The sequence below is a fragment of the Nannobrachium achirus genome (assembly GCF_963921795.1).
Source record: "Nannobrachium achirus genome assembly, chromosome: 3".
Classification (NCBI taxonomy): domain Eukaryota; kingdom Metazoa; phylum Chordata; class Actinopteri; order Myctophiformes; family Myctophidae; genus Nannobrachium; species Nannobrachium achirus.
The window spans coordinates 73,201,340-73,226,339 of NC_137812.1; the positions used below are offsets into that span (position 1 = coordinate 73,201,340).

A 25,000-nucleotide genomic window follows, 5' to 3' on the forward strand; every position below is an offset into this window, starting at 1 on the left:
GGGTAGTTCAAATTGGACCCGTGAAGACCTCTACTCTGATCATTGGATCTGGCAGTAGACACTGGTCTAATCACAAACCAGACAACCAGAATCAAGTATTATAACTAAACCGTTTTAGAATGCAGAATAGAGCATCGCAGCGGAAGTGGTTTACTGGTCCCACTAAAAAATCTCCCGTTCATTTTCCTCGTAGACTTTCACGAAAATATTTATATTATGTTAAGCCTCGAACCAAGCCATCTAGGATTGCTGTGAATCATGACCATAAAACCTTTGATCCTATGAAAAGAACATTTTGAAAATCGCTAAACAAAGGGTAGTTATTAAATGTAGTATATCAAATAATTTCATATTAAAATATGTTTTCACATAGGATCAAAGGTTTTATGGTCATGATTCACTGCAATCCTGGATGGCTTGGTTCTAGGCTTAACATAATTGTTATAAATATTTTTGTAAAAGTCTATGGGGAAAATGAATGGGAGATTTCTTTTAGTGGGACCAGTAAACCACTTCCGCTGCGATGCTCTATTCTGCATTCTAAAACGGTTAGTTCCAATACTTGATTCTGATTGTCTGGTTTGTGATGAGACCATGCGGTGTCTAAATCACACGATAATCCATACCTTGAATCAGTTTATATCAAACCCAGGTGTGTTATTTCTTTCCACAGTGTTGTGAAGCTGAACTAGAGAAGGGAGCGCTTGATTTTCTCTCAAATCCTGCCGTGCGGGTGCTTCTAAGCACCGCCCGCGTGCATAGGACGGTAACTTAGTGACTCCGGGCGGGGCTTGTAAAAACAGCAAGCGCCCCCTCTTCCCCATTCTGATTGCAACAGATTTATTATTATCATAATTATTATTAAATCGATCTGGATTTCTTTTCTTTTTTTTTTTCAGAATAAATCCTGTTAAAAAGAAAGAGGCAAGTCATAATGAAATGTTTGACAGTGCAATCCTGGCAATGGTGCATTTACATGCACGCACACGCACGCACGCACGCACGCACGCACGCACCCACGCACGCACGCACGCACGCACGCACACACACACACACACACACACACACACACACACACACACACACACACAAACACACACACAGTGGTAAGGTAAACAGCATGGACAGGCTGGCAGTGTGTGACTATAAAAGGCTCCACAGAGACACATCAACATGAATGAAAGCTTCTGTTCAGTGGGCACCGGCCTGGGCACCGGCCTGGGCACCGGCCTGGGCCCCGGCCTGGGCCCCGGCCTGGGCACCGGCCTGGGCAGGCACCGGCCTGGGCAGGCACCGGCCTGGGCCCCGGCCTGGGCACCGGCCTGGGCAGGCACCGGCCTGGGCCCCGGCCTGGGCCCCGGCCTGGGCAGGCACCGGCCTGGGCACCGGCCTGGGCACCGGCCTGGGCACCGGCCTGGGCACCGGCCTGGGCACCGGCCTGGGCCCCGGCCTGGGCAGGCACCGGCCTGGGCACCGGCCTGGGCACCGGCCTGGGCACCTAAACATTGTGGGCACCTCAATGTTAAAGGAGTGGTTCACCCCAAAATGTTTTTTTTTTTCTTCTATTGATTACTCACACCATGGAGACTTGAGTTAGAAAAATAAATGTACCCCCATTGATTCCATCTGGAATCAATGGAGGTAAATTTACTATAATAACATTTTTGACTTAGGGATTTGACTAATACAAAAGAATATTATTGAACTCAAGTGTCCATGGGGTGAGAAATCAATAGAAAAAAAAGTCATTTTGGGGGTGAACTACTCCTTTAAGTTGGATGAAATAATTGCAGTGTGTGGTTCTTTATATGGGTTGTGTCAATAATTTTGACAAATAATATCTTGCAGCAACGTCTACAAAAAAAGTTAGTTAATTTTGGGGAACCATGAACTTCATGGTTCAAAACGTGGAATTACAAACTCTGAAATGAGCTAGTTCATTTTAGAAGTTTTGAACTTGAATTTGAACCAGTTCATTTTTGAAAGTGAACTTTCCCAACACCGTCTGCATGTATCTCATCGTTGAGGAACTACCAGTAAAACTCCCTAATCGGGAGCTAAGCGACCATCAGCCAATCTGGAGCGAGTATGGGAAATGGAACAGATCCATGATGATGACTTGACTTTAAAGGACCTACACCATGAATTTTCACTTTTTCTATTTTAAAACCATTTTTTTGGGGTCCCACTGGCACCTTCTATCCTCACAAAGTCCTATTTCTGACCATTGTGTCTTTCTCTGGTTTTGGGAAGACAGAGATGAAAAGCTTTCCACGGGTTCTCAGAACAGTGCTGTTCTGAGATTCCCGTTTTTTTTAGTTTTTTTTTTTTCAAAAAAACTTTTTTTTCAAAAACTTTTTTTTCAAAAAACTTTTTTTTTCAAAAACTTTTTTTTTCAAAAAACGTATTTTTTTCAAAAAATGTATTTTTTTTCAAAAAACGTATTTTTTTTCAAAAAACTTTTTTTTTCTCAAACATTTTTTTTTTCAAAACATTTTTTTTTTACTTTTTTTTTATACATACATACAATGCAGGTGGGGTTGATTGTCTAATGTAGATTAACTTTCTGTAATGTCTGGTCTAGCAACGGTCGCCCTGTGTCATTTGACAGTAGGCCTATAACATACAACATAGGCCTACAGTAGGCTATAATCAGAGCTGCAACATTATCCTATTTTTGTATTGGCCCAATATTAACATTATTTGTTGTCAACTTGGGGTCCGGGGAGGAGTGAAGAGGAGGGGAGGGGGGAGGGGTGGAAAAACCCCACTAGATGCGCCCCTGAGCAAACAGAGGCCGTTTTGGTATTGCAGCTGGAGAGCCTCATTATAGTAGAGCTAGAACAAACAAAAAGAATGGTCAGAGTGTTTGTTGAGGGTTAAAACCTGTCTAAGACTCAATTTTGAGCATATATTTATACAAAAAATATAGTTTTAAAAGCATGGTGTAGGCCCTTTAAAGATACTGTGTACCGCTTTGTGTGATTTTAGGGCATAATATGTAGGAGCAGTGTCCAAAAATGTGTTTTGCAAAAATCGGCCTCATGGAGGCGCTAGAAGAGGGCCATGTGATAAATGAGGGGTGGAGGTTGTGGTTTGCCATCCCTCCTTGGATGGCAAACCACAACCTCCCTGTGTGTGCAAAGTTTGGCATTGTTAGGGCCAACAGTGGCAGAGATATGACTAGGGCAAAAGTGTGACGTGACGGACAGACTGACAGCCCATGGTGGAGCATTTCATAGTAACTGCGACGGTCAATCATTATATGTATTAATAACTTACTGTATCTATGAACTATAATCATTATATTTATTCATAACTTACTGTATCTCATGGTTGAGGAACTGTAATCATATTTATTCATAACTTACTGTATCTCATCGTTGAGGAACTGTAATCATATTTATTCATAACTTACTGTATCTCATCATTATATTTATTCATAACTTACTGTATCTATGAACTATAATCATTATATTTATTCATAACTTACTGTATCTCATCATTATATTTATTCATAACTTACTGTATCTCATCATTATATTTATTCATAACTTACTGTATCTCATCGTTGAGGAACTGTAATCATATTTATTCATAACTTACTGTATCTCATCATTATATTTATTCATAACTTACTGTATCTCATCGTTGAGGAACTGTAATCATATTTATTCATAACTTACTGTATCTCATCATTATATTTATTCATAACTTACTGTATCTATGAACTATAATCATTATATTTATTCATAACTTACTGTATCTCATCATTATATTTATTCATAACTTACTGTATCTATGAACTATAATCATTATATTTATTGATAACTTACTGTATCTATGAACTATAATCATTATATTTATTCATAACTTACTGTATCTATGAACTATAATCATTATATTTATTCATAACTTACTGTATCTCATGGTTGAGGAACTGTAATCATATTGATTCATAACTTACTGTATCTCATGGTTGAGGAACTGTAATCATATTGATTCATAACTTACTGTATCTATGAACTATAATCATTATATTTATTCATAACTTACTGTATCTCATCATTATATTTATTCATAACTTACTGTATCTATGAACTATAATCATTATATTGATTCATAACTTACTGTATCTATGAACTATAATCATTATATTGATTCATAACTTACTGTATCTCATCGTTATATTGATTCATAACTTACTGTATCTATGAACTATAATCATTATATTGATTCATAACTTACTGTATCTCATCATTATATTTATTAATAACTTACTGTATCTCATCGTTGAGGAACTCCAGCACTCCATGTGTGTCCTCGAAGTCCTCCCCTCCCCCCTTGGCCGTCCCCTCCTGGGTGCGGTAGGGCACTAGGACCACGCCGCGCGCTCCCGACGTCCGCACCACGTTCACCTCCATCACACCCACGCTCTCCGACACCGTCACCACTGGGTCCTAGAGAGCAACCACACTATTAGAGAGCAACCACACTGTTACCACAGAGCAACCACACTAACGCCGTCACCACTGGGTCCTAGAGAGCAACCACACTAACACCGTCACCACTGGGTCCTAGAGAGCAACCACACTGTTACCACAGAGCAACCACACTAACGCCGTCACCACTGGGTCCTAGAGAGCAACCACACTAACACTGTCACCACTGGGTCCTAGAGAGCAACCACACTGTTAGAGAGCAACCACACTGTTAGAGAGCAACCACACTGTTAGAGAGCAACCACACTGTTAGAGAGCAACCACATCAACACCGTCACCACTGGGTCCTAGAGAGCAACCACACTAACACTGTCACCACTCCTAGAGAGCAACCACACTAACACTGTCACCACTGGGTCCTAGAGAGCAACCACACTGTTAGAGAGCAACCACACTAACACTGTCACCACTGGGTCCTAGAGAGCAACCACACTGTTAGAGAGCAACCACACTGTTAGAGAGCAACCACATCTACACCGTCACCACTGGGTCCTAGAGAGCAACCACACTAACACCGTCACCACTGGGTCCTAGAGAGCAACCACACTAACACCGTCACCACTGGGTCCTAGAGAGCAACCACACTAACACCGTCACCACTGGGTCCTAGAGAGCAACCACACTAACACCGTCACCACTGGGTCCTAGAGAGCAACCACACTAACACCGTCACCACTGGGTCCTAGAGAGCAACCACACTAACACCGTCACCACTGGGTCCTAGAGAGCAACCACACTGTTAGAGAGCAACCACACTGTTAGAGAGCAACCACATCAACACCGTCACCACTGGGTCCTAGAGAGCAACCACATCAACACCGTCACCACTGGGTCCTAGAGAGCAACCACACTAACACCGTCACCACTGGGTCCTAGAGAGCAACCACACTAACACCGTCACCACTGGGTCCTAGAGAGCAACCACACTAACACCGTCACCACTGGGTCCTAGAGAGCAACCACACTAACACCGTCACCACTGGGTCCTAGAGAGCAACCACACTAACACCGTCACCACTGGGTCCTAGAGAGCAACCACACTGTTAGAGAGCAACCACACTGTTAGAGAGCAACCACATCTACACCGTCACCACTGGGTCCTAGAGAGCAACCACATCAACACCGTCACCACTGGGTCCTAGAGAGCAACCACACTAACACCGTCACCACTGGGTCCTAGAGAGCAACCACACTAACACCGTCACCACTGGGTCCTAGAGAGCAACCACACTAACACCGTCACCACTGGGTCCTAGAGAGCAACCACACTAACACCGTCACCACTGGGTCCTAGAGAGCAACCACACTAACACCGTCACCACTGGGTCCTAGAGAGCAACCACACTGTTAGAGAGCAACCACACTGTTAGAGAGCAACCACATCAACACCGTCACCACTGGGTCCTAGAGAGCAACCACATCAACACCGTCACCACTGGGTCCTAGAGAGCAACCACACTAACACCGTCACCACTGGGTCCTAGAGAGCAACCACACTAACACCGTCACCACTGGGTCCTAGAGAGCAACCACACTAACACCGTCACCACTGGGTCCTAGAGAGCAACCACACTAACACCATCACCACTGGGTCCTAGAGAGCAACCACACTAACACCATCACCACTGGGTCCTAGGAAGCTGATTGGTTAAGGAGGTGGAAGCTGATTGGTTAAGGAGGTGGAAGCTGATTGGTTAAGGAGGTGGAAGCTGATTGGTTAAGGAGCTCACCTGGAAGGTGATTGGTTAAGGAGGTGGAAGCTGATTGGTTAAGGAGCTCACCTGGAAGGTGAAGATCCCGGCGTGGTCGTCATCAAAGATGGTCACCGTGGCGCTGCAGGGCAGGCCAAGCCCCGCCCCCCCGTCATCCTTCCTGTTGCCGCGGTGACCGTTGGCCAGGGCTGATGACGTCACCATCATGGAATAGTAGACGGCCATTAATGATGATGTCACCGTCATGGAATAGTCATAGAGGTATATATCTACTGTATCTAACTATAAATAGACCCTATTCAGGAATAGTCATAGAGTAGAGGTATATATCTATCTAACTATAAGTTATCCAAATCTAACTGCTCAAAGAAATGAAGAGAACAAAATGTGACTGAGCTTGGCTGAGGGGCAGTCATCGCGCATGCCTGAGTTTTTCACTAGAGCTAAAATGATGTTTTGTTTTATTTTTTTCTCTAAAATGTGATAAAGCCACACCAGCATCTCATAATACCGGGCTACATTTCACTTAAACGCCAGAGCTTAACTCTGCATGGAAATATGACACATTTTAATTCATGTGAAGAGAACGGGACATATTCTGTTGGTCCTCCCGGAATTTAGCTAGAATGCTAGCCTATTTGTAACTTAGCCACCCTTTGTTAGCCCTTTGTAGCCAAAATGCGGAAATATCGGGGCTCCACTACTTAGCGATGCAAATCACAGTATTTATCCCGTTCATTTAGTGCCACGTATGTTCCAAATAAACAATTATTAACCACTTTTGTTTCCTTAATTCTTTGAGCTTTCTTTGAGCAGTACTACAGTAAACAATACTCAAATACATTCAAATAAATGAAGGGAACATTTTGTTCCCTTCATTTCTTTGAGCAGTATGTCCGTCTGTCTGTGTGTCTGCAACGTCTATGCCCGTAGCCAATCAGATGGACATAAACGGGCATATGTCCCAAGATCTTGAGGATTGGTGGATTGGTGAGCTTCACGTGACATTTCGGCCAACCAGACTATAGATGGGTTGCATTTGTAGTCCTACACCAGCCATTTGTAGTCCTACACCAGCCATGAGGACCAACACAGGTGTTTTGATTAACGTAGAACATTGGTTCTATGCCAATCAGACAAATTGAACACCTGTGTTGGTCCTCAATATGGCCGGTTTAGGACTACAAATGCAACCCATGAATAAATGGGCCAATCTCCATGATTTCTCAAGTTTTACTATAAAATGGGTGGGGCCCAGGGACGTGCTGGCCATTGGGAAAAGCGGGACAACTCCCGAAAGGCCGGTTCATTCCCGGGCCTTTGTTCCATTTTGGGGGCTGGGCGGCCAACAAAGTAAATCGTCACTGTCGGGCAGAAACCTCGTATCTCCAAGTTTCAAATGTGTAATTTTTTCGCAAAGCAAAGCCCTGCTTCATCATACAAGGCCGTCGCACAAAAGTAGTGAAAACAGCCGATCTACAAGCACACAACGCCTCGCGGTGTGAGGCGTTGTGTGCTTGTAGATCGCCTGTTTTCACTAGTTTAAATCATTTTTAAAATGATAAATACAAAACAAACGGTTTTGGACATACAAGGTTTCCAGCCGACAACGACGAAATAATAACTCATGTAATTGGCCCATGCACTGGCTTGTCACTTGTCACAAATCTTTGAGTAGCAGCAGCGCTATAGAGAGAGATCTCTCTCTATAGCACGCAATGAGAGCCTCTCCAACTCTTTTTCCCGGGCTGAATCAGGGGCCCAGCACGGCCCTGGTGGGGCCGGAGCAAATCTCTAGTATTTAATATACTAGAGGTTTGCAGCCGTGTTGTAGACAAATAACCTTGACAAAGAAATGAGTGACCATGAATAATGTGCAAAAGCAGAACCTAATTTTCTAAAAAATTGCAACAAAAGCAACAACAACAAGACCTGTGTGAACGTGTTGATATTAAATCATTACATTATTCTGTTTAGAAAACATTGAAATGAGAACGTACCGCTAGCCCCGCCCCCCTCACAGATGACCTTGACGTTGCTCAGATGAACCAGGAAGTGCTCGTCTTCCTCGAAGATGTCATCGTCGATGATGTCGATCCTGTTCAAACCCAGGCAACTTTATTGGTACGATTCAGGACTACAAAAACTGCTTTATTAGTACGATTAAGGACTACAAAAAACGACTTTATAAGTACGATTCAGGACTACAAAGGTTACTTTATTAGTACGATTCTGGACTACAAAAACAATGTTAATAGTACGATTCAGGACTACAAAAACGACTTTAGTACGATTCAGGACTACAAAAACAATGTTAATAGTACGATTCAGGACCTACAAAAACGACTTTATAAGTATGAATCAGGACTACAAAAACGAATTCATTAGTATGAGTATGGACTACAAAAACGACTTTATTAATATGATTCAGGACTACAAAAACTAAACTCTATCAGTATGATCATTAATGACCTGATCTCCTTGTCTGTTTCTCCGGGCAGGAACACCACGGTTCCCTCGGTGAAACGGTAGTCTGACCCGGCGTTGGCCGTCCCGTCCTCCGTGCGGTAGTCCACCGACACCGTGGAGCTGAGGTCGCCGCCGCGGCGAACCACGTTGAGACGCACCGAACCGCAGTTCTCCAGACACTGGTATGACCCCGGGTCCAAAAACACCTGAAAGAACCACAACAACAGTTCTCCAGACACTGGTACGACCCTGAAAGAACCACAACAACAGTTCTCCAGACACTGGTACGACCCCTGAAAGAACCACAACAACAGTAGCCTGACACTCAGCCTGAATTGACATTTCGTTTCACTTCATTATTCAGTCTGAGGTCGCTTCCCCCCAGGGCGATTGCAGGGATGGGCGTAGCCAAAAAGAGGCAGTCTTCAGCGATTGGTTCACCGACCAACACATGACATAGTGTTGTTATGTGTGCCTGGCTGAATAGTGGCTAGCCTGTTGCTTGCTAGTGCTACTTGCTAACCAAAGAAACAGTCAGAATAGGAGCACTACGAACTAGTAATCAAACACAACATAACATGCCTGCTACTGGTGTTTTATAGCGAGATCGATACGATCGCATTTTACCGCAATTTACCACATTTTAACGCGATGCACGGTACGGTACGGCGGCGGCGCTGGTGTACTTGGAAACACACATGAGTTGTGGGAAACCCCCACCCACGCTGATCACAAGACGCTGATTCACGACGCTGATTCGCCGTACAGATTTTCAACCGAGGCAGGCCTCCTCAATGAGAGCGATTCTAGACCTGAATCGCCGAAACAAAAAAATTAAAGGGGTGTGGCTAGCGATTCAGGGTCTGGAACTAGGCTACAACAACAGTTCTCCAGACACTGGTACAACCCCGGGTCCAAGAACACCTGTAGGAGGAGGAACCACAATGTGGGGGTGGCATTGGCTCAGGGGTAGAGAAACCATCATTTGAACACGGAGGGTTCCTGAAAGGTTCCCAGTTCGATCCCGGGCTCCCCCAGAGTTAGTGTTGAAGAGTCCTTGAGCAAGACTCTGAACCCCTAACTGCTCCTGATGAGCAGGTTGGTGCCTTGCATGGTTTCCTCTGCTATCGTTGTATGAATGTGTGTGAATGGGTGAATATAATGCACTATCTCTGTAAAGCACCTTGGATAAAGGCACTATATTTACCATTTAACCACAATGTACTGTACCTGAAGAACCACAATGAACCAGACAGACAGACAGACAGACAGACAGACAGACAGACAGACAGACAGACAGACAGATAGACGGGTACCTTGGAGGATAGGTGATCGTTGGTGACCTCTGAACAGACGTGGTTGCTCTGAGCTCGTCTAGCCTGGTCTGCAGCGTGCTTCTTCAGGATGTTTCCTGCTCCTGTCATCATCCTGGTCGCCTAGCAACCATAAACACACAGAGCAGAGATGAGTGTCTAGGATTGGATCCATTCCTTCATTTTGGTTCAACAAATGTAGGACCAGAACGCTGCTAAAATGTACAGCCGACAACAACATATCATTTTTTGCAGCTTGGGTCAGGATTTAGAAGGCGTTTTTAGAATAGGCCTCAATGTAGCGTGAGCGCGAGGCAACAACCGAGAGGCGAACCCGGGCGGCTGCTCTAACAGGGCGTATGCGTTACCAGTCAGCCAAAGAGCCAGGCTCGCTGGCGAGCCACAACGCAACACCCTAGGAGCCTACGTCAGTCCTAAATATCCGCAACCCCTAGGAGCCTACGTCAGTCCTAAATATCCCCAACACCCTAGGAGCCTACGTCAGTCCTAAATATCGGAAGGCCTCCTGGTGGTGCTATAAAAGATGTGAAAAATGCAGGGCAAAAAGGTTTCGTCCTTTCTAAAAGGCCCTTTTATATATATCGAAAATAGCCGACCTCCATACTCACAACGCATCGCAGCGTGATCCCACCCTGAACTAAGCATAATCAAGTCAATTCTGGAGATGTGACGTAACGGCATGGATTTCTACACAGAGAGGGCAATTCTGTCAACATAAGATGCTGCATTCAAGTTCAGGAGAGTTTGGACAAGGCAATAATCTTGAATGGTGCATTCAGGTATGGCATGGAATGAGGGCATTTGCATTTCTTTTAACATATTAAATAAAATCTGCAATCATGGTCTGGAGAGGGCACATTTTAGAGACGGATAAAGGGGCATGGGCTCAAGCCCCTTGTGATGTCTATGTGTGCATGTACGTGCCTGAATCTTACCTGGCAGTGGTAGAAGGCTCTAATGATGGGGAATTTAAGAGGCGCGTTTCTACCACGGCAACGTGAGGCGGGACTACGGCTGCTATGATGCAATCGCCATTGCGGTACAAATTGTTAAGCAAAGCGCCGTCTTGCGACGGGGTCCCACCTCTTTCACTGAACGCTTTGGTTCCCATGGCGACGTGTCTATACAGCAGGCGTTGTAGGCGCAACGTGGAAAGGGACCTTCTGGCGTAGTACAGGCGGCTGCTACGGCGGCAGGTTGATCTATCGAGCGCCGATCATTTCAGGTTGCCATTGTCATCTGCCGTAGCCGTACTAAGCTTAAAGTTATACCATGTAACTTTTTTTATAAAACAAATCTTAAAATTGTCCTAACTGTTAAATCGCTAAAGTTTTAGAACCCCCACCCGTTATTTTCAGCTTCTAAAGCCTTCTCTTTATATGTTTTCTATGAGCCGTGAGGGGGGGAGAATTTCACGGAAAAATTACATCATCTGCATCATCTGTATACGTTGTGTATACGTTGGCCAATCACATCGCGGATCATACACACATGTTACACTACCGGCCAATCACAGCGTATCTGCTGTATCTTCAGGAAGTAGCTTCCCTCAGCTACAGTGTTTACCATGGTGAAGGATTCTTAACCTCTTAATCCCCAAATCCTGTTACGTTCTACCCCTCCACGGATTTGTATCGGTCGCGGTGGTTTGCGGCGCCGCTCCGGTGGTCCACGGCGGTGGTCCGAGAGGACTCCGGGCGAAAAACGGCCGAAAAAAGAAATACCGCTTTAGCAACTTACACAGTATAACTTTAAATAGCCTAACCCTACCTGACAGCGATAGAAGGCTCGGCTCTTCTGCTGCTGGTTGAGCAGCTGGTAGTTGACCATCTCCAGCAGCTGCTCCGTGTCCTTCTCTGGATGCTTGAGCTTCAGCTCCTTGAGGAGGCGTGCTGTCTCCCTCCTCACCTCCTCCTCATCCTCCTCCTCCATCTCCATCTTCTCCTCCTCCTCTCCTCTCTCCTCCATCCTCATCCCTCCTTCCAGCTCCTCCCTCCTCCGCTTGCCCTCCAGCATTTCCAGCTCTTTGGACGAGACCTGTGGAGCAGACAGCCTCTTAAGTGGACCTCTTGCTCCCCCTATGGTAACCACTAAATGTAACCACAAGGTGGCAGTAGATGGTAAAAGGTAAAAGCTGTACAGTTTACAGTTTAGGTATGTATCAGACGCTTTTAATCCAAAGCGACTTACAATAAGCAGATAATACATCACTATAATAAACAAGATAATATGTCAGTACATCAACAACAATATAACAAATGCATAGGAATATCAATCTAGAAAAACAATATAATCAGTAAAGAAAAGGGTTCTAAAACCTAAAAATGAATGCCAACTAGCTTCATGTATGGTCATTGAGTGTTTCAGTAGTGCTAAGGGTTTAGGTGGAGTCTGAAAAGGTGAGTCTTCAGTCCACGGCGGAAGCTAGTGAGTGAGTCCGTTGTTCTGAGTCTAAGTGCGACAGGGAGTTTATTCCACAGTTTGGGGGCCAGGAGGGCAAATTGTCTCGGACAAGTGGATTTTCGTCCCGGGGTTTTTTAGCGAGGGTTCTGTCAGCATCCCTGTGTTGGCTGATCTGAGTGAACGGGTGGGGGTGTAGGGGTTGTACCTCAGCCTCTATAGTGGCGTTTCCATAAACTTAAGCGCATTAGGGAAGCGAATGATCAGAAATGCGCTTTAAGACAAAGCGAATTTAGCCCGTTTCCATTAAACTGGTGAAATGCGATTCTTGGGAGATCCTGCCTGGGTCCGTCTGACCGACCTGCTGTAAACACTTCCCGCGGGCTTGCACACAGTGCACACGCATCCCGACCCAGAGCCTGTCGCGACGTAACCTCGCCTACCAGATCTTTTAGTCGCGACGCACCGCCGCTGAGAAAGTGCGGCCGGCGGGAGCACAGAGCCGCCCCGCTGTCCGGTTGAGTCCTCCGGGCAGACTGCATCCTGCAGCGTCGCAGATGCGAGCTGCTGTGCCTCTGAGCTTGTACGGCCACTTTTTCCACGCGCAACACGGTGTGATGACGAAGGGTCACTCCTTGTGTAACAACCGGTTTGTTTTGTGGGCTAACGCTATACAATGGATGTTAATTAAGCGGCGGGGGAAAGTGTTATAGGAGGACGATATGGACCAGAACGTCATATTTTATTCGCATGTATTGTCTGACCCGTTTCCATTCACTTAAGCGCATTTAGTTTATTCGGTAACCCTCAAAATCCTCCTCCTCCAAGCGGATAATTTATTTTGCAGATAATGAAAGTTTATTCGAATTTTGAAGTGTTTCCATAAAAAGATTTTGCGATTAAGCCGTTAATGCGCAAAAAGTAGCTTTATGGAAACGCCACTTATGACAGGGGTGTCCCAACTTTTTTTCAAAGGGGGCCACGTTAGAAAATGTTAACTTAAAACACCTTAAAGAGGTGGTGCCATGATTCCCCCCCCCCCCCCCCCCCCCCCTCTAAAACATGATTATCAGGTATTATGATTATACTAGGAGGAAGATTTTTTCCAAAAAAGTATACAGAAAGAGTTAAAATTGGGTTTTTATGTGGCCACACCCCCAGTTCATTAAGTATGCATGGATGGCATGGTGGGTGGTGACCCAGCTGATATAGCCACACCCCACAGTGTTGGGTGAATGGCAATTGGGGATGAGTTGATACTTTGACACCCTTAGTATCTGTGTTTTTTAACTGACACTTTTGGCCAAAAGGTGGCAGCCTCCAAGAGAAAACAAACAAATACTAAGAGAATACATCATTTCTCAAAAAAAACACATCAGGGGGTCTAATGAAGTACTTTCAACCTCCTAGACACATGAAAAACAGAAAAAGTACAAAACTATAGCACCACCTCTTTAAAGCACCTAAATAGTAATGGTCTTTTGTGACATGTGTGCTCTTCTGACCCCTTCAGAATGAGAGAATCCTGACAAAATTATACTCTGAGAAAATATACTTGTTTGACGGTGCTGGCGCGCTGTTTATAATACTATTTGGGTTTGATTTTGGTTTTAATCGACTTTTTCAATATTAATTTGCAATGATCAACTATATCGATATGCAAAAGCAAAACATTGTACTGTTTTATATTGTATCGCTTTACAATGCAGATGATCGGTGTTGAATCGATTGTATGGAAACTAGTATTTTGCCTTGTATTTAGCAGTTTTAAGAGGGAAAATCAAAAAGAGGTGTTTAATTACTTTTTTGTACTAAGCAGGCCTGGAATTTTGTAATTTTAGGGGCACAAAGGCCAAATGCCAGGGCAGGAAGGCCATCAAATAAAACAAGATTTTAGTCCATTGAAATAATTAATTGAATCTAAAGGTTGATTTAACCCCGACCTACTTTGTAGACTATCTGCTGTGAAATAAATAAAATGGTTTACTATTTACAATCTGATCCATGCTCAGCCCTGCACCAATCAAAGATACTGGATTGGTTTAAAAATGGAGACTCAACAAAAGACACTGGCGTCTACATGACAAAAAAGAGACATGTTGGCAAGACAGACAGAGGAGAAAGTGATACAGTCAGCTGGGGCATTAAGGCCACTGTGGCCTCAGGTCATGCCATTGGTTTGAGGGGCATTAAGGCCACTGTGGCCTCAGGTCATGCCATTGGTTTGAGGGGCATTAAGGCCACTGTGGCCTCAGGTCATGCCATTGGTTTGAGGGGCATTAAGGCCACTGTGGCCTCAGGTCATGCCATTGGTTTGAGGGGCATTAAGGCCACTGTGGCCTCAGGTCATGCCAATGGTTTGAGGGGCATTAAGGCCACTGTGGCCTCAGGTCATGCCAATGGTTGGAGGGGCATTAAGGCCACTGTGGCCTCAGGTCATGCCAATGGTTGGAGGGGCATTAAGGCCACTGTGGCCTCAGGTCATGCCAATGGTTGGAGGGGCATTAAGGCCACTGTGGCCTCAGGTCATGCCAATGGTTGGAGGGGCATTAAGGCCACTGTGGCCTCAGGTCATGCCAATGGTTGGAGGGGCATTAAGGCCACTGTGGCCTCAGGTCATGCCAATGGTTGGAGGGGCATTAAGGCCACTGTGGCCTCAGGTCATGCCAATGGTTGGAGGGGCACAAGGCCAAAGTGAGGGGCAACGACGGCCATGGCCTTCATGGCCTCCATGAAATTCCTGCCCTGGTACTTATAGGTACCATTCCATATAGCTACTCTTGGTCTATGGATAAACTTGTGTAGTCTCTGTGTTCATGTCAAGGTGTGGGTTTGTCCATAAGTGTTGAAATATAATGTCCATGTATTTGCTAGAGAATGTGTTATATCCATAATAATAGATTTTCCCTTTCACACTATTTAATTAATTTGCTAAATAGTTACTATATCGATTTTAAATCATTGAATCGAATCGTATCGTATCGCTATTAAATGTATCGTTACACCCCTATATCAGGGGGTTTCAAAGTGGGTGACGGGGCACCCTGGGGTGCCGCGACGGCAGTCCAGGGGTGCCGCGAGATAATTTGATAATGTTTGGAATTTATTTGGACACTTAAAAATATATTTAGCATCATTTTAAATTTGAAGTACAAAGTTATTTTCAGTCAGTTCTAACCAAAATGGCTATTATCTCAACGTTTTCCTCGCAACATAATCGCTAAAATATGCTATAAATATAAGGTGCTGGGATTGAAAATTATGAATATAATGTAGGGGTGCCTCGGATGAAAATAAGTATGCGATAAGGTCTTGCTGCGCGGTCATTATGGCTTATATGGACACGACGGGGTAATAAGAATTATCAGCCCGAAGTTTTTACCCGGTTTTTACCCGGTTTTTACCCGTTTTTTACCCGGCTAATACATAAAATTAATAATTTGACTCAAAACTAAAATCAAAACAAAGTGTTTCCTTGTTTACAGACGGCTGAAAGTGCGTCCCCCCGAGCGCAACACGGTCGCCTTGGAAGACAAGGAAGTGCTGATCAAATAGAATCCATTTCTGTTACTGCGTCGTCTATTTCTCGCCTCAAATGTTTTTAAAGACATTCTTCAGAGCAACGTTTGGTTGTAAATGTCGCTGTGTGTTTGTTTACATAGCTGACATGTTGGATACGGCACGAAATCCACGCAGTGCTGCCTGAATACAGCAGCTGCTCTGAGCCTTTGATTAGGCAGCTGTGAATTATAGAACGGAGCGGTCATTATACGCTCATAATTCACCGCTGATTTCAGCGCTCGACCAATCAGAATCAAGCATTCAACCAAGCCGGGTAATAAATATGTATAGGGGTGCCCCGAGCCAAACATTTTGGGAACCCTTGCCCTATATATTATGTATTGTAGACAGTGGCGTCAGTTCAGAAAAAGGTAAGGTATGGCAATATGACTGGTGTCTTCGCGTGCGTGCAAGACACCAGTCATGTTGCCATACCTTAGCAACAGGAATGATACATTTATTTAAGAAGTTCTATTTTTTTCCCCAAAAAATTCTAGGGTTTCTTGGGCTGGATATGGCAGTCTGGAACAGTTGTTCAAGTGCGGCTAAACTTGGCATAATATAGTAAACGTGCCACAATTAACAATGATGAATTGCACCTGTGCAGCTGACCTGTGGAACCTGGGAATATACCATTCTGTCAAGATGGGGAGAATACAAGTGTGAATACATGGGGAGAATAAATGTAATTTAACAACATGATAACCCGCACAGATAGACAAAGAGACATTCATGGATTTATATTTTAAAGTAACTTGTATTCTCCCCCATGGACCCAGGGTATGGCAGCTGCATACCCCTGCCATACCCAATTGACGCCCCTGATTGTAGATAAGTAAATGTACCTCTGGCTCCCCCTCTGTCTCTATGATGACTCCCTTCCTCTTCCCCTGGCGGTATCTCTTGTAGACGTACTTATAGAAGAGCAGCCGCCGGTCCGCTACGTAGGCAAAGCCCACACACAGCGGGAAGAACAGCAGCGTCAGAAGCCCCTCCCACACCTCCACCTCCGAGGGAGAGATGACTGCCAGGATGAGGTACAGCCAGGTGTAGGCCAGGATGCTCCACGTCGCCGTGACGAAGAACACCCTGTAGATGTACAATAATACATTATGATACACCAGGATGAAAGAACACCCTGTAGATGTACAATAATACATTATGATACACCAGGATGAAAGAACACCCTGTAGATGTACAATAATACATTATAATACACCAGGATGAAAGAGGAACACCCTGTAGATGTACAATAATACATTATGATACACCAGGATGAAAGAACACCCTGTAGATGTACAATAATACATTATAATACACCAGGATGATAGGAGAACACCCTGTAGATGTACAATAATACATTATAATACACCAGGATGAAAGAACACCCTGTAGATGTACAATAATACATTATGATACACCAGGATGAAAGGAGAACACCCTGTAGATGTACAATAATACATTATGATACACCAGGATGAAAGGAGAAACCCTGTAGATGTACAATAATACATTATAATACACCAGGATGAAAGAAGAAACCCTGTAGATGTACAATAATATATTATAATACACCAGGATGAAAGAAGAAACCCTGTAGATGTACAATAATACATTATGATAGACCAGGATGAAAAGAGAACACCCTGTAGATGTACAATAATACATTATAATATACCAGGATGAAAGAAGAAACCCTGTAGATGTACAATAATCTATCTATAAATGCGAGATGTACAATAATACATTATGATACACCAGGATGAAAGAAGACACCCTGTAGATGTACAATAATACATTATGATACACCAGGATGAAAGAAGAAACCCTGTAGATGTACAATAATACATTATGATACACCAGGATGAAAGAAGAACACCCTGTAGAAGTACAATAATCCCACTGCGTGAAAAACATTGAATACAATAATACATTATAATACACCAGGATGAAAGAACACCCTGTAGATGTACAATAATATATTATGATACACCAGGATGAAAGAACACCCTGTAGATGTACAATAATACATTATAATACACCAGGATGAAAGAACACCCTGTAGATGTACAATAATACATTATAATATGCCAGGATGAAAGAACACCCTGTAGATGTACAATAATACATTATGATACACCAGGATGAAAGAACACCCTGTAGATGTACAATAATATATTATGATACACCAGGATGAAAGAACACCCTGTAGATGTACAATAATACATTATAATACACCAGGATGAAAGGAGAACACCCTGTAGATGTACAATAATACATTATGATACACCAGGATGAAAGGAGAACACCCTGTAGATGTACAATACTACATTATGATACACCAGGATGAAAGGAGAACACCCTGTAGATGTACAATAATACATTATGATTACGATACACCAGGATGAAAGAACACCCTGTAGATGTACAATAATGCATTATAATACACCAGGATGAAAGAACACCCTGTAGATGTACAATAATATATTATGATACACCAGGATGAAAGAACACCCTGTAGATGTACAATAATACATTATAATACACCAGGATGAAAGGAGAACACCCTGTAGATGTACAATAATACATTATGATACACCAGGATGAAAGGAGAACACCCTGTAGATGTACAATACTACATTATGATACACCAGGATGAAAGGAGAACACCCTGTAGATGTACAATAATACATTATGATTACGATACACCAGGATGAAAGAACACCCTGTAGATGTACAATAATACATTATAATACACCAGGATGAAAGAAGAAACCCTGTAGATGTACAATAATACATTATGATACACCAGGATGAAAGGAGAACACCCTGTAGATGTACTATAATAATACATTATGATACACCAGGATGAAAGAACACCCTGTAGAAGTACAATAATTTAAAGGAGAACACCCTGTAGATGTACAATAATACATTATAATACACCAGGATGAAAGAAGAAACCATGTAGATGTACAATAATACATTATGATACACCAGGATGAAAGGAGAACACCCTGTAGAAGTACAATAATTTAAAGGAGAACACCCTGTAGATGTACAATAATACATTATAATACACCAGGATAAAAGAAGAACACGGCAGTTGAAATAGTAGGGAACATCTTGATTCTAATTAGCTTTAGCTAAGTGCCACGTATCCAGTCACTGGAAATAAAATAAAATAAAAATAGTATATTGAAGTATACGGCAAAGCTGTCCTAGAGGTTTATAAGTATCCAGGATCCACTCGTAGTCTCTCAAAATAAAAATAAATAAAATAAAACATGGTTATCAGCTGAAAAAAATGTAAGCATAGACGAGCATAAGCGAGAGCAAGCAGCGACACGTCCACAAAGGCTCAAGTCTCTCGAGACAGAAGTGTTGGCTCCCACAATGTTCAAACGCTACCTGAGGTACCTGATCTCCAGACCACTAGGTGGCAGTAGTTACCTGAAGTTGGGCTCAAACCTGGATGGTTCGAGCGGCACGATTACATACACAGTGAATGCAAAGACGAGACGACGCGCGACTGAGTGTGGCGCGGCGCGCACGATCCAAAGGAGGGCGGTGCGAATGGCGCAAACGGTCGATGAGGTGTTTGATCTCCAGTAGGTGGCGGTAGTTACCTGAGGTGTTTGATCTCCATGCCACTAGGTGGCGGTAGTTACCTGAGGTGTTTGATCTTGCGGTGTTCCCCGTCCGGTATGACGGACACACACAGGCCGATGATGACGAACATGTTGAAGGCGGCGCTGCCTACGATGGTGTTGGGTCCCAGCTCCCCGGCATCGAACCCGTGGCCGCACACCTCCACCACCGACAGCAGGATCTCTGGAGCGCTGGAGCCCAGGGCCATCAGGGTCAGGTTGGAGACTGTCTCGTTCCAAATCCTTACCGTATGAGTCACCTTTAATAACACATTAATAACACATTAAATACATAACATTATTATATTATATTATAACACACTGGAGCCCAGAGCCATCAGGGTGAGGTTGGAGACCGTCTCGTTCCAAATCCTTACCGTATGAGTCACCTTTAATAACACATTATATACATTACATTATTATAATCTTACAATAAATGCGAGAGTGCAGTGCCCGGCCTCGACCCGACGGAGCTGATTGTTGACATCAGGCTGTTCATGAGTTAACATTACTCTAACAGACCACCAGGTGTGGTTATAATATGTTGTGTATGTGTCTATGGAGTTAACATTACTCTAATAGACCACCAGGTGTGGTTATAATATGTTTTGTATGTGTCTATGGAGTTAACATTACTCTAATAGACCACCAGGTGTGGTTATAATATGTTTTGTATGTGTCTATGGAGTTAACATTACTCTAATAGACCACCAGGTGTGGTTATAATATGTTGTGTATGTGTCTATGGAGTTAACATTACTCTAATAGACCCCCAGGTGTGGTTATAATATGTTTTGTATGTGTCTATGGAGTTAACATTACTCTAATAGACCACCAGGTGTGGTTATAATATGTTTTGTATGTGTCTATGGAGTTAACATTACACTAACAGACCCCCAGGTGTGGTTATAATATGTTTTGTATGTGTCTATGGAGTTAACATTACTCTAACAGACCACCAGGTGTGGTTATAATATGTTTTGTATGTGTCTATGGAGTTAACATTACTCTAATAGACCACAAGGTGTGGTTATAATATGTTTTGTATGTGTCTATGGAGTTAACATTACTCTAATAGACCACCAGGTGTGGTTATAATATGGTGTCTATGGAGTTAACATTACTCTAATAGACCACCAGGTGTGGTTATAATATGTTTTGTATGTGTCTATGGAGTTAACATTACTCTAATAGACCCCCAGGTGTGGTTATAATATGTTTTGTATGTGTCTATGGAGTTAACATTACTCTAATAGACCCCCAGGTGTGGTTATAATATGTTGTGTATGTGTCTATGGAGTTAACATTACCCTAATAGACCCCCAGGTGTGGTTATAATATGTTGTGTATGTGTCTATGGAGTTAACATTACTCTAATAGACCACCAGGTGTGGTTATAATCCCTGAGTTAACATTACTCTAACAGACCACCAGATGGGGTTATAATCCCTGTGTACTTCTGGTTACTTCCTGAAAGCTGAAAGCTTGAGTCAAAAGGCCCAACTGAAAAACGTAGTTAAAGGAGTAGTTCACCCCCAAAATGCCTTTTTTTCTATTGATTAGTCATGCCATGGAGACTAGAGATCAATAATATTTTTAGTTTTTTGTCGCATTCCTAAGACAAAAATGTGATAACAATAAATTTACCCCCATCCAGAATCAATGGGGGTAAATTTACTCGAATCAAATTTTTGTCTTAGAAATGTGACAAAAAACTAAAAATATTATTGAACTCTAGTCTCCATGGCGTGACTAATAGAAAATAAGACATTTTGGGGGTGAACTACTCCTTTAATGACATCATGAAATTAGTTGGGTTGGGTTGAGTTGAGTTAGTGTTGGGTTAGGTTAGGTTACGTCAAGCACGTGCACACATAGACATCAAAGAGGGCTTGAGCCCCTGCCCTCTTACCCGTCTGTAAAAAGTGCCCTCTCCAGACCATAAATGCAATTTTTATTATGGTGAAAGAAATGAAAATGCCCCTATTTCCCAGCCAGCATTCAAGATAATTGCCTCCTCCAAATTTTCCTGAACTTGAATGCAGCATCTTATGTTGAAAGAATTTCCCTCTCAGTATAGAAATCCATGCCGTTCGCCCCATCGCCAGTATTGACTTGATTATGCTTAGTCTGACGGTCGCTTATCTCCCGATCAGTATAAGTCTTACTGGTGCTCAGTTCAGTGTGGTATCACACAGGAAATATTTTAGCCCCTGAGCTGCCTCTGTGACATTCTCTGCACGTCCCTGGTTACAGTACCTTCTCTCCGTTGGGTTTCTTGACGGTGATCTGTCTCTCCTGGGAGGTGATGATCTCTATGGGGGGTTGGGTTATAGGGTTGGGTTATAGGGTTGGGTTATAGGGTTGGGTTATAGAGTTGGGTTAGTGTTGGGTACCTTCTCTCCGTTGGGTTTCTTGATGGTGATCTGTCTCTCCTGAGACGTGATGACCTCGATGGAAGCCATGAAGCGGTCAGCGATGATGGACACGCCCAGGAACATGTATGCCAGCGCTACGAAGTAGATGACGGCGCGGGCACAGCGGTCGCCCAGGCCCGGGTTCTCTGGCTGCCACACGGGTAGGATGACGCCCGGGTAACAGTCCGTGCTGCCGCCACATTTCGACTGGCTGTCGTTAGACGATGACGTACCTGTTTGATTGATTGATTGGTTGATTGGTTGATTGATTGATTGATTGATTGATTGATTGCTTGCTTGATTGATTCATTGCAGTACTGTACTACTTAAAGGAGAAGTTCACCCCCAAAATGACTTTTTTCGAGTGATTACTCATGCCATGGAGAGTTCAATAATGTGTTTTGGATTTTGTCGCATTCCTAATAAAATATATAGGCCTGTATATATATATATATATATATATATATATATATATATATATATATATATATATATATATATATATATATTATAATAAATATACCCCCATTGATTCCGAATGGGGACCCAAATGCATCCGGAATCAATGGGGTTAAATTTACTATAATCACTTTTTTGTCTTAGGAATGCGACAAATACATATATATATATATATATATATATATATATATGTATATGTATATGTATATATATATATATGTATATATATATATATATATATATATATATATATATATATATTGAACTTGAGAGTAATCAATAGAAAAAAGTCTGTATCTGTAGTTGTCAGTACTTTTCTACTCCATTACATTTCAAAGGCAAATATTATACTCCACTATACAATTATTTGACAATATCTTATCAAAATATGTTTATACATTTGAAAACTACTTTTATTTTTACATTTTGATGCCAATACTTTTGTACTTTTGCTCAAGTACATTTTCAATTCCGGACATTTATTGTAACAGAGAGTATTTCTATATTGCAGTAGCCTATTGATACTTTTACTTGAGTAAAAAAACATGCAAGTACTTTTTCCACCTCTGATTGGTTGAATACATTATCAAGTAAAAGCCCTCTATTCAAGAGTACCGGTGAGTAGGAATTACTCGAGTAAAAGTACTTCTCCAGACGTACCGTTGAGGGGGAGGGTCTGAGGAGGGGGGCGGCCTGCCGCTGTGGGCGGGACCTCCGAGCAGAGGACAGCCAATAGGAGAGCCAGAGACAATGATGATGTCATCGATGATGTCACCGACCGGCCCATGGTGGCTGTAAGAGGTCAAAGGTCACATAGGTCAGTGGTTCTCAACCTGTGGGTCGGGACCCCCAGGGGGGTCCCCAGATTATTTTGGGGGGGTCCCCAGATTATTAGCTTAAAGCTGTACTGTGGAAGCTGCTCAACTAGTGGTCAGTAGCGGTATTGCTTTTTTCGGCCGGAGTCTCCGCGGCGCGCGGACCCCCGCGGCCGTCGCGAGCACCTCCGCCTCGCCGATACAATTCCGTAGAGCCGTCTCCCATCATTTTTAGACCAGGATTGAGGGAGTAGCAAGCAAGATTCCTTCACCAATGTAAACACAGTTGCTGAGGGAAGCTACTTCCTTTAGAGACAGCAAGACTCGCTGTGATTGGCCGTTGGTGTATGATCGGCGCTGTGATTGGCCGGTAGTGTATCATGTGGGAGATGACATCATTTTGCCGGGAAATTCTCCCCCCCTCACAACTCATAGAAAACATATAAAGAGAAGGCTTCAGAAGCTGAAAATAACAGAGTAGGGGTTCTAAAACTTTAGCGATTTAACAGTTAGGACAATTTTAAGATTTGTTTTATAAAAAAAGTTACATGGTATAACTTTTAATGTGCAACATTGTTTTCTCACTCAACAGTAAACAAACCAACATAAAGTTTAAGTGTATAGAGGGTATCTGCACATTTCTAAATGACAATTTAAGGACTTTTTAATACCTCTAAAATGACAAATTTAACATTGGCCAAATTGACAAATATTAGAGGCAGAAATTGTGAAAATAGCCAATCTGCACGCGAGGCGTTGTGAGCATGTAGATCTGCTATTTTCACAATAGAACCGTGTTATACAAAATGTAATGCCTCAACTCTTAGTGCTCGTCAGGGTGGGGGGTCCCCAGTTCACATGATTATTGTGGGGGGTCCCCAGTTCATATGATTGACAAACTCTGAGCGCTTTGTGATGTCAAAAGATGTAAACCAGATATAGACCAGATATAGACCAGATATAGACCAGATGTAGACCAGATGTAGGCCAGATGTAGACCAGATGTAGACCAGATGTAGGCCAGATGTAGACCAGATGTAGGCCAGATGTAGACCAGATGTAGGCCAGATGTAGGCCAGATGTAGGCCAGATGTAGGCCAGACCAGATGTAGGCCAGATGTAGGCCAGATGTAGATCAGATGTAGGCCAGATGTAGACCAGATGTCGGCCAGATGTAGGCCAGATGTAGGCCAGATGTAGGCCAGATGTAGACCAGATGTAGACCAGATGTAGGCCAGATGTAGACCATGATGTAGACCAGATGTAGGCCAGAAGTAGACCAGATGTCGTCCAGATGTCGGCAGTGGTGCATTAGTGATTCAATGTTTGGGGGGGGTCGCTTATCTAGAGACGTCACGCGCACGTCGCGTAAAACCTACTATACAGGTCTATTGATATGTAAAACCTATACTATACAGGTCTATTGATATGTAAAACCTACTATACAGGTCTATTGATATGTAAAACCTACTATATGTAAAACCTACTATACAGGTCTATTGATATGTAAAACCTACTATATGTAAAACCTACTATACAGGTCTATTGATATGTAAAACCTATACTATACAGGTCTATTGATATGTAAAACCTACTATACAGGTCTATTGATATGTAAAACCTACTATATGTAAAACCTACTATACAGGTCTATTGATATGTAAAACCTACTATATGTAAA

At 43.1% G+C, this 25,000-nt stretch overlaps 1 protein-coding gene across 1 annotated transcript in view; it reads right to left on the reverse strand.

The window, feature by feature from the left end:
• slc8a1a (solute carrier family 8 member 1a) overlaps positions 1-22,144 on the reverse strand; it is a gene marked incomplete at its 3' end in the record, with an annotated part of 47,280 nt that extends 25,136 nt beyond the window's left edge. Inside the window, 10 exon segments of the mRNA XM_080721174.1 lie at positions 4,282-4,460; positions 6,284-6,402; positions 8,215-8,312; positions 8,687-8,889; positions 10,000-10,119; positions 11,788-11,938; positions 11,940-12,003; positions 16,787-17,067; positions 19,650-19,888; positions 22,025-22,144. Of these exon segments, the coding sequence (XP_080577300.1) occupies positions 4,282-4,460; positions 6,284-6,402; positions 8,215-8,312; positions 8,687-8,889; positions 10,000-10,119; positions 11,788-11,938; positions 11,940-12,003; positions 16,787-17,067; positions 19,650-19,888; positions 22,025-22,129 (1,559 nt within the window). The 5' untranslated portion in view covers positions 22,130-22,144.
• Positions 22,145-25,000: the final 2,856 nt, after the last annotated feature.